The sequence below is a fragment of the Megalobrama amblycephala genome, linkage group LG15 (assembly GCF_018812025.1).
Source record: "Megalobrama amblycephala isolate DHTTF-2021 linkage group LG15, ASM1881202v1, whole genome shotgun sequence".
NCBI lineage: Eukaryota > Metazoa > Chordata > Actinopteri > Cypriniformes > Xenocyprididae > Megalobrama > Megalobrama amblycephala.
This window is the reverse complement of record NC_063058.1, coordinates 14359216-14370796: the sequence shown is the minus strand read 5'-3', so window position 1 is coordinate 14370796 and position 11581 is coordinate 14359216. Positions and strand designations below refer to the sequence as shown.

The following is an 11581-nucleotide window of genomic DNA, read 5'->3' as shown; positions in this document are numbered from 1 at the left end:
ACATAAAGGATCTGCGATCCAATGAAACTGTGACCACAAACCATTAACTGAATGAGGCAATAATCAGCAATAGGCTATGCGTTTACACAAATAACTTTTTATTTGAATGTTTCAATATGAATGGTTCATTGAGTCGAACTGTCCGAAAAGAGCCGGTTCGCGGAAATGAATCGGACTTTACATCACTAATAGCTTAACTATGCACATGGTAGTCCCTTAGGTTTTGAATGGCCGTGCTATCAAAATTATTTATATATTTAATGTTTAACAGCTGTTAGTGTCAGTGAATATTTTGCAGCGTGAAATCTTACTAAACAGATATAGACCGGAAAATAAAGGTAATTTTCGTTTGTTATTTTATCTATGGCTCGTTATGTCAGAGATCAGATATCACCACCCAATCACAGAGATCATTGTCACCTGAATTCTAATCACCCGCACCTGCTTATCTCCTCATCACTGCAAGCACACACATCACTCTGGCACTTTGCCTGGTCTAGTTTGAGTAAGAATTTACTTACCTGTCAGCACTTACCTCTGAACAGGGTATGCTGTATTTCTCCATTGTCTCTCCTGATCCTCTGTGTCTCCAGAGTCTTCTCTATCAGGCTCCAGCCATTCTCCACTCTCCTTGCCAAAGTGTGTGTTTCAGCTGCTATCATCCATGACCTCCTCAGTCATCTGCAACAGAACAGAACTGTCAGTATCCCCATTTGCTATTTCTTCTACTGCTTCATCTATTATACTCGCCTGCTTGTGTCCATTACCTTCTGCTTTGAATAAACCTGTCTCTCATTATCACAAACATTGTTGTGAGTCTGTGTTTCGTAACATGTTAGATCTAGAATTCTGAAGAGAGATAAAGTTGTAGGTAAGATTACAGTTATTTGAATGACTTCAAATATGAATAATAGCGAGAGTGTGAGCGCGAGAGAGTAGCCTACCCAGTGAAGCTTTTGGTTTAATAAAAAAAAAAAAAAAAATGCAATCATTGATGAGGTTGAGAAATATAATGTAGGCTAGTTTTCAGTGCAGCTTATTTTCTTTTAAATTAACCAGGCAGATGTTGAAAACCAGCTGCTGAATGTGTGTGTGTGCATGCAATTTCTTTCTTGGAAAAGATATCTAGATAGGTATATAAAGTTCCCACCTCAATAAAAAAGAACTGTGAATTTTAGTGCGAGTGCATACAGGCACACCTGCTTCATAATACATTAAAAGCTATCTTTGTGGGCAAACGTGTCTCCAAAAGCCACCACAAGGCTTGGAATTCCAATGGGAATCGGATATGCATGTCGGATGTCCAGATGTCGGATATGTATCTGATTTAAAACCACATTTGGAAGTGGCTCAGATCGGATGTGGAAAAATCGGATGTCGTGTGGATTGTGTAAATGCAGCCTAAATGCAACACCGTTTCAGTGTAACTTCTACTGGGAATATATGAAAACAAAGCAGTGTTTTTTTTTTAACACTGAGGATTTTGCAAGTAAACATGTAACCTGCAACATGATTTTTTTTTTTTTTTTAATATATTAACCCTCTGGGCCCTGAAATAAGGCCATAAAACCCATACTGAACATTTCTTCACAAGACTTTTGAAAAAATGTATGATGTAGGCTAGAATTTTTGCTTCAAACGATTTAAAAAAAACATATTGATTTAAAATTTGTAAGACATGTTTTATGTCAGAAGGCTGTATGCAGGGAGGGCATGAATGATCATGAATAATGATGTTTCACACCTGGGAAAACAAAAACTCTCCCTTAATGGCCCTGTCAGCTGAATGTCAACTTGAAGAGTCACACACCTTTGTGCCATTCCTGAAACCGTTCCTGTTCAACATACTGTGTGATAAGCATTGGCTGAGGGTTAAATATAATATAATAATATGTATTAAAATTAGAAATATTAACAATTAGTTTTGTTGTGGTTTTCTTGTGATCATACCAGCACCCAAAAGACAAAATATGTTGGTCCACTAGCACACCAGCCTCCCAAACTGGTCCCAGTATGTAAAACATACCTTTTGCTGGTGACCAACAATGCTGGATTTTTCAGCATGGATGTCTGATATGGAAACATCCACATTCCTGTGATCAAAAGCTTTCTTAACCGCTCTTTTCTTTTTATCATTTTGTGTGTTTGTTGTGTTATGGAGAGGATATAGTGTAGTACATATTTAAATATTCATTTAAACACCACTCCCAGCAGTGTGGATTGCATTGGAATGTTCAAAAAAAGTGTACCGTTGCTCAGCCATTTTAAACTTCCTTTTACTCCTGATAAAGGAACAAAAAAGAACTTCCCTGCTGAAAAAAGCAGCATTGTTGGTCACCAGCATGAGGTATGTTTCGCATGCTGGGACCAGTATGGAATGCTGGTTACTGCCCAGAGGAAAAAATAATTGTTCAGTGTTTGCTTTTCCTAAGATCAGGAGAGTTTCAGGAGACAGCTAATTAGTTGTGGTTCTCATATATCCCTCATTTTAGTTTTAACAGAGTTTCAGATGTTTCTCCTAAAATTCCTTATGAGAAATAAGAGTAGAAAGAATTGAGAAATGAGAAATAACTGAAAGAAAATGAGTTAAAACTGAGAATGTGGTGGAAGGAACATAGAACATCTCTTTATTGTCTTGCTGCAATCTCTTTCAAGACTCCATTATAGGAATATTTTATTGCTCAGAGTTTGCTCTTTCTAAGCTTATGAGACTTAGTTGTGATTCTCATTTATCTCTCATTGTATGTTTCTCCTAAAATTCCTTAGAAGAAATAAAGGTAGACACAACCGAGACATGAGGGAGTTGAGGGAGTCCAAAATGATAAACGAGAGATCTCTTAATTGTCTTGCTGTAATCGCTTTCTAGACTCCATTATAAAAATATTTTTAGAGCTTGCTTTTTTTTTTTATTGGGTTTTCTCACCTTTAATGGGCAGGACTGTAGGATGAGAGACAGGATACAATGGGAGAGGCAAGAAGTGAAGAGGAGCAGGAAAGTAGTCAAGTCAAGTCGCCTTTATTTATATAGCGCTTTTTACAATGCAGACTGTGTCAAAGCAGCTTTACAATAATAAGAAGAAAATCTTGCAGTAAGATTATTTTTAGTCCATCTCTTTCAGGATAGGAGATGGACTAAAATGAACTCCCCAAACTTACTGCCCGTTTCTGAAACAATAAAAACTCACTATCTGAAGATCTCAGAGAAAGAGCATGAAAAGAGCCTTGCCCAAACATCTCCCCTTGTTTGTTTGATCTCAGCTTTTGTCATAGCAGGAAAATCAAGTCTTACAGAGGACACAAATGTGAGCAATCCAGTTAAAGGCAGGAACACACCAAGCCGACAGTCGGCCGTCGGGCAGTTTTTCTTCGTCGGCCGACTAAGTTTTCTCAGTGTGTTCCGCACCTTCGGCTGAAGTTGGTCCTCGTCGGCTTTTTTTTCAGCCAATTCGAAATGTTGAATCTGCGTTGGAGCTCGTCGGTCCGTCTGGCCATCTGATCATTCTGATTGCCTGGTCAGCTACTCCCGCCTGCTGGTTCGGAAAGGCATTTCATCTCATGCAGGCGCAGAACTGACGTGCTACTTGGCCGTCGGCTGTTTAGCGTCGGTTTGGTGTGTCAGGGCAACTTTGGACACAGACGCTGCCGACATGAGCCAACCCCACAGTCTGCTTTCGTCGCCACTAGTTCGTCGGTGTCGGCTTGGTGTGTTCTGGCCTTAAGGAGAGAAATATGAGCACTGTGTGTGATGTTGTTGAGATCTCTTCTAAAGCTTTAAAGGAGACCATTGTGAGAGTGTTAGATTTTTTGTCTCAGGGGACAAGTGTGAGAAGTAGGAGACTCAAGCAAAAGTCTCCATTTGATGTTAAAGTAACCTCATTTTTGTCTAGGAGAAACATTTGATATGTTAAAGAGATCTCATTTATTATTTTTCTTTCCTATGAGTGGTTTGCTGGTCGTCAGCAAGGGAAGTGGGAGTGCTGGTTGACAGCTACACCAGCTCAGTTTTGCTTGAGAACAGCATGACTATGTACCTGTGTACCAGCTTTATCGCCTGGCAAGGCCAGACTGATATATCTTCTACAAGAAATATCAGTCTGGTCAGTCCGCCCTCCGTCGCGATTCGAGTCAACTCCAAACCGTCCGGTGCAATCAGATTCATTCATTTCAGTGACGCAAACAGTGTCACTCTAGTGCGGCGAAAGTCCCTTCAATATCAACAAAGATTGCGCACGGAAGACCGAGAGTTTGTTCTATTCAGCCGTGAATTCAGTTTTAAATTACCAAAAATACATTAATTATTTACTTTTCGCTGTTGACTCTCTTGTCGCTTTGCTAACGTCATATCCGTCATTCTCTGATTGGTTTACTCCGCTTCCTGTTTGCTCAGATTTGCTCCGCCCTCGAAATCGAATTGATTCAATGACCGACCAGACTCATCCGCTGGTACAGTGGTGAGGCTGGATTTTCCAGGCAACCAGCTTTACCAACTATAACCAGGATAAAACATCCTGGACCAACATGGAATTCAAGTTGGTTCATGCTGAAATTTTCAACAGGGTAGTCACTTCAAAAAAGGGAAACAATTTTATTATACAATACAATGTAACATTTATTCCCCATGCAATTTCTCTTACAATCCAATATAAGGCAAAATAAATATGTTTCTGTATTCTTCTGACTTCTGCACATTACACTTTAATCGCTGCCGGAATGGTACTCACAATTCTGACTTTGTAAACACGCAATTGCGACTTTATATTATGCAATTCTGAGAAAAGAAGTCAGAATTGTGAGGAATTAAAGTCGCAATAACCGCTTTTATTTTTAATTTAGTGGTGGAAACAAGCTTCCATAAAAACTGTAGACCCCTAGGGTCACCGTGATTTTGCCAAGTAAGACATGTTCCTAGATCAGCATCTTTGTTGATCCTGGAACAACATTCCAATCAACAGATTTGATGGACAAGTTTACCATTTATGTCAAGTTTAGGCTTGCAACCAGGGTTAGGTGCTTCTACATCAATGTTATTCACCTATCTTTCCCCTCTGATTTTATGGATAAGTTATGGGTAGGATTAGGTTTAGGGGTAGGAATAGGGTTAAGAATGGAATGTTGTTCTAGGAACTGGCAAAATCACGGTGACCATTAGCCTAGACAAGCATGGTTATTTGTTCATTGTTGCGTCCTTACCTATTTATCTGAAAGCCTGTAATCAATCAGGCAAAACAGCTCTGATGATTTATCATATATAACACAAAATATGCATTGTTTTGAAAATGTGAACTGTTGCAGTTACAGTTTTTTACAATCACTTTGCTACTATTTTCAGAACCTTGATGTCACTTTTCACAACTCTAGACACAAAACTCACAACCAATGATCAAAATGCACATTTTTCAAAACTCTAACCCTTTTCTCAATTGCTTGGATACAATACACATAAAACTTAGATCATTCGTTCATTCAACAAAAATCACCTGTTCAATATGACACAACTTAACATCAAAGTACTACTATTTCAAAAGGCAATTCACACATTACATTTCAAATGAGTGTCTATTCATTTCCTTACAATGATCTAACTATCAGTTGATACAACTGCTCAAAATGATAAGTAACTGTTGCATTACTCTTAATGCATAGTTGTATGGAAACAGAAAAACAATCTTCCATGTTTACTGTAAACCATGAAAGTTTCAGGTTAACAAGATTCATTGTCACCAATTAGCCTGGAGCACGAACCAATTAGACTAAAATATCCATGGATGTAGCCTAATATGTTATCATAATGCTTCATCAGACACTGTGTCTATGGCCCCAAATACTGTACCACCTTCTCACACTGCAAAACATGCTGTTCTTACTTAGAGTTTTTGTCTTGTTTCTAGCCAAAATATGTTAAAGTTCTTAAATCAAGAAGCATTTTCTTGACAATTTTGACTTATTGTTCCTGAAAACAAGAAAATAATTTTTACTTGTCAAGAAAATGCTTCATGAATATAAGATATTTTGACTAGAAACAAGACAAAAACTCTAAGTAAGAACAGCATGTTTTACAGTGCACTCCTGTTTTGTTTCTTACAGTACAGTTGAGGAACACTGCATTTGATGTTTTACAGTACTGTCTTTTCTTTTCTATTTCATAGCTAATTATTTTTGCTTTGATTCAAATAAAGCTATGTTGTGATTGTTCTGTAGTGTTTTTCATCAATATATTACAAACTTTGTTCAATGATTCTGTGTCTGTAGTATTCTCTCTACTACTGCAGTACTTTTAAAGAGATGTATTTACTATACATGTAGTACCATAATGAAACTTGTATCACCTATTTTGTTATACAATATTTAATGATTGCACGAACAATGACACAGTGAAACTATTGGTTGCTTGTGTGTGGGTGATCTATAGTTATGTTTCAATGGTATTTCACAGTAAATTTGTGTTTTGAACCAATGATTGTGCAAGTGCAAGATTTCTTTAAAGATGTGAATGCACAATGCAATGTTTTGAACACTAGACAGCCTGTGTTACAAGTGATAACCGTTTTGAGTTTTGTGTCTAGAGTTTTGAAAAATGACATCAAGGTTCTGAAAATAGTAGCAAAGTGATTGTAAAAAACTGTAATGCCTATCATTGAAACTTCATTACTTTTTCGAAATGACACATCCATAATATGGGAAACATTATGAATATTCATGTGTATTCCACCCACTGGAACAGTTTTTCACAGGAACTGAATATTACAAAACGTGTTTAAAGACAAGAAAATATGACAAGGCATATCTCACCCTCATATTCAGCAGTACAACCACAGTGTGTTGCATGCCTCAAAATATTAGCTTCTGACAGTATGAAGCCAACCAAGTTAAGATGTCATTTAGAGACTTCACATCACAAACACAAAGAGAATTAGTTGTAGCACTGTTTTAATTACATTAATTAATTTCAAATAAATCCTATAGGGTTTTGGAAGAAAGGTCATGTCTGAGATCATGTCTCTATGTGTGTGCAAATATTTGTGGTGGATTGAAAATATTTTTCTCTACAAAAGGGGGACCACGGCACAATAAGTTTGGGAACCATTGACTAAACAAGGCAGGTTTGTGCAGTTGTGAAATTCTGAGGTTTCAGGACGCCTGCTAATCCCCCAAAGGCTACACCTTCTGTTCTTTGACAATGGGTTTCAGGTATCTCCATTCCAAACATTTTTAAGGAGGCGCCATAGAGTATAAATTCCCTATGCTGATACCATAAACTGCACTGCTTAGAGGTTCTTTCCTTTGACAGGTATCTTTTTTACTGACATGCTCCATCCATCATTGTTGTAGTGATTCTCATCTAATTTTGTTTTTTGTTGTTTTTCAGGCACTGTAATTTTTTACAGACTACGAAGAGTGAAGATTGGTTGCAGAAAAGCAATGCCCATTACACAAGGTGGGCGAAAGTTTATGAATCGTTTTTGACCAATAAAATGTAATCAAAATCTCTTAGTCTTCAGATATTTACATGCTTCATGTTGTGGTATTTGACACAAGCCTGTGCAAAACCATTATGTAGTAACTATTACATTTGTAATTCTACAGAAGTGATGGGTGAAAATCACCCCAGCTTCTTTCAGGAGCTTCTTCCATCGGCTGATCGTACGGCTTTGCTCTACAATCTCTCCTATCTCTGTTTGGCTAAGTTCCCCAAGTTGGAGAGGGTTCTCAAAGAGTGTGCTGTTGAAACCCAGTATCTTTTTGGCTCCTCTGAGGCTCTTCTGCAGAAGGTAAAGTCAATATTCTTCTGACTTTTCTCTTATTGAAGTCAAACTAAAGAGGCATATTAAATCTGAAAAAAAAACAAGAAGAATTTCAAGGAGTAGAATTGAAATGCTGTGAGTGTAGCTTGTAGAAATGCATTGCAAATTTATTGAATTTAATACATGTTTGATATGCAAAATAAAGTTATTTTTATTCAACCTTGTTAGGCTTTCTGACTGGTGGAGACAAGTTGGATGATAGTTATATAATATTATTTGATAAATGTTTGACATAATGGTACACATTATTGTTGTATTTGATGCAGTTGACTGTTATAGGTAGTACAGTACATATCTCATTAAATGCCAAAAACTCTTCATATTTTGTAAACATTTAGACAGATTCCCCCAACCACCCACATATTTTGGCAAAATTCACCAAAAGTTTATGACTTTGGGGCACTATTAATTTCATACCTACAATAAACATGAAACTTAACTTATCTAATATAAATTTATTTATATAAGTTGGCTGAAAAATCTGATATGGCACATGCAAGGACATAACATGTAAAAATTCTTCCTGTCTTTTAGTGTGTGGACACAAGTAACCAAATGGTTTCCTCACTGTTTCCTCAACTGAAACTCGCTGTTGAAAATAATGAAAACATTCAGTCAACCATGTCTTTGCAAAAAGCAGGAGAATGGATCACAGAAATTGTTAACAGAGTGAAAGAGATGGTGGACAGGTACAATTTTAGGAAATGTTTCAAAGTCTTACATGTCAAAAGCATTATAATATATGAACCCATACAAAACAAAGTTTAATGTGATCAAACGAATGGTTTATCTGAAATCTGTCATCACCAGATATGAGAAACACAACCACAGTGTGGCTTCCTGCACCAGTGATGTGTTTCAGGAAAAGGCTGAGACAGACAAAAAAAATGCACAAACTACTAAGGAGATAGAGGCTCTGGAGAAGGTGGTGAGAGATCTTCAGATGGAACTGAGGAAAACCTTAGTGGAAATTGGACAAATTGAGGCAAAGATAAACCGATGTCATGGCAGATTTGCTTGTAGAAGAATGTTTGGTTTCAGTTTCCTGTCTGTCGTTGTATCATTTGTTGGATCCGTTCTTAAATCCATTTTTGAAACCAGACCTGCAAGAAACCAGGCTCTCGCCAATGAAAAAGCTCAACTCTTTGCTCAGAAGTCAAACCTGAAAAGCCGGGAGCACAATATCCAAGTCAGGCTGAATGATGTTCAGCTGAAATTGGCAAACATGAAGACGGAAAAGGGTGAGGTTCTTTCAAGATCTCTGTGTGCCAATGGTCAAAAACCTCAGAGTGATCTCTCATAATTAATGTCTGCTTCATATTGTTTTTCAAGGTTCAATACCTGACACTGTCTATCTGAATGATGTCCTGAAGTACCTTTATGAAATCCAAGAAACTCTGCTCAAGCATAACTTGTTCTGGAAATCAGTTCTAGTATTTCTGGAATCTCTCAAAAGCGAGACATTTGCTAATGAACACTTAATTGAGGAGAATGAACTGAAGGAGATTGTTCTGACGAATATTGATTTAGCACAAGAGGTAACTTACACACTGAGTAAATGTTCAGTTGCAGGATTATGGCAGTTAATTTCATTGCATTTTCTGTGTTGTGATTCATTTTCTACCTCAAATCTTTCAGCACTGGAAGGCCTTTGGAGAATCCTGTCTGACGGCAAAGAGGGCCTTTAGCTTGCAGAATAAGGACGCGTACAAGTTCCTGGAGTTCAACCCATCTTCACTGTCACCAGAGGAATGGAAAAGGCGGTATGACATTGTCAAAGCAGATCTGACCAAAATAGGTACTGCCATTTGTGCACCTTAGTAAATGATGGTTGCCATTAAAGGATTAGTTCACTTTCAAATAAAAATTTTCCTAATAATTTACTCACCCCCATGTCATCCAAGATGTCCATGTCTTTCTTTCTTCAGTCGAAAAGAAATTAAGGTTTTTGATGAAAACATTCCAGGATTTTTCTCCATATAGTGGACTTCAATGGAGCCCAAACGGTTGAAGGTCAAAATTACAGTTTCAGTGCAGCTTCAAAGCATTCAACACGATCGCAGATGAGAAAAAAGGATCTTATCTAGATAAACCATCGCTCATTTTCTAAAAATAAAAAATAATAATAATAATAGTTATGTACGTTTTAACAATAAATGCTCATCTTGAACTAGCTCTCTTCTTCTCTATTAGAATTCAGGCAGTCTAGACACTGCTAAGTGTATTACTGCCCTCCACAGGTCAAAGTTTGAACTAATTGTTATATACTTGCACTAGCATATTGTATATGACAATTTAGTTCAAACTTTGTCCTGAGGAGGGCAGTAATACACTTAGCAGTGTCTACACTGCCAGAATTCTAATAGAGAAGAAGAAGAGAGCTAGTTCAAGATGAGCATTTATGGTTAAAACATATATCATTTTTATTTATTTTTTAAGAAAATGAGCGATGGTTTCTCTAGATAAGACCCTTATTTCTCGTCTGGGATCGCTGTAAACTGTAATTTTGACCTTCAACCATTTGCGGTCCATTGAAGTCCACTATATGGAGAAAAATCTTGGAATGTTTTCATCAAAAACCTTAATTTCTTTTCAACTGAAGAAAGAAGGACATGGACATCTTGGATGACATGGGGGTGAGTAAATTATCAGGAAATTTTAATTTGAAAGTGGACTAATCCTTTAATTTACACATTTATAATGTTTTAGTACAAAGCTGCGTTCAAACTGTCGCTGGCTAGCGCTGTGATCACTAGTGGGCATTCCCACTAGTCTCGTCGTAAATGTTATGAATGACATTCCTAAATGTCATTCTATTATGTGGACACCTTTTTTTATCCATTTTCTTTCCACTCAAAATTTTGGAGGGAAAAGATTGTATAAATGGAATCATCAAATATAAATATAATATAAAAGAGAAACAACATGGGGAAAAAAAACCTGCTTGTGTAAAAAATATAAAATTTCATTTCTTTAAAATTAGCATCTTGTCTGTAGTTTGATTTATAGAATTGCTGTGGTACTATATGATACCTTTGTGTAAAAATCGTAAAGCAAAAATCATGATTAATATTGTATAATTTGAAATGTTATGTGTTTGTGTGTATTATGTGTAACATGCATGTTTAAATAAATGGATGAAAAAAATGTTATAGGGCTATTTGTTACGTGGGGTTCACCTATAATATTTTATATATATATATATATATATATATATATATATATATATATATATATATATATATATATATATATATATATATATATATATATATATATATATATATATAGGCCTGTCATGATATCCGATTTTTCACTACAGGATTATCATGGTCAAAAGAATTCACAATAACGATATATTGAAATTATATTAAGAAGTTATATTATTTTATAGTATTATATACAGCAATGAAAGGCTATGTCATTTGGCATTGCATTATAAATATACAATATTCTTACAAAAATACCCGAGATGGCTTGAATAAACCATATATTACATCACAAAGGTGTGTTTATTCTATTCATGTTTAATCAGTCAAAAAGTCTCTATCTGTGTTTAATACAGCTATAAGGATTGCTGGATGTCTTTGTCCATTTTAGGGATTTCCTGGAAATTATTACTCATGAGTCTCGCCTGGACTTTCTGCGCGAGGGCACCCTCCTATGGAAGCTTGCTCCTGCCACTAAATAAAAAAATAAAAAATGTAATTCTGACTTTTTAGGCTTGTTTGCCTTTTCTTGCAGCGCTGCGCAGACCAGTCGGCATCTGACTTGAAGCA

General features: G+C 36.5%; 1 protein-coding gene across 1 annotated transcript; it reads left to right on the top strand.

The window, feature by feature from the left end:
* The first annotated feature begins 7272 nt into the window (after window positions 1–7272).
* Window positions 7273–9699, top strand: LOC125247586. The gene is made up of 7 exons (XM_048158965.1): window positions 7273–7288; window positions 7367–7435; window positions 7585–7769; window positions 8337–8491; window positions 8613–9043; window positions 9135–9340; window positions 9441–9699. Exons 2-7 carry the CDS (start codon window positions 7420–7422, stop codon window positions 9621–9623), a joined length of 1176 nt encoding a protein of 391 aa, XP_048014922.1. The 5' UTR covers window positions 7273–7288; window positions 7367–7419; the 3' UTR covers window positions 9624–9699.
* The last annotated feature ends 1882 nt before the right edge of the window (window positions 9700–11581 follow it).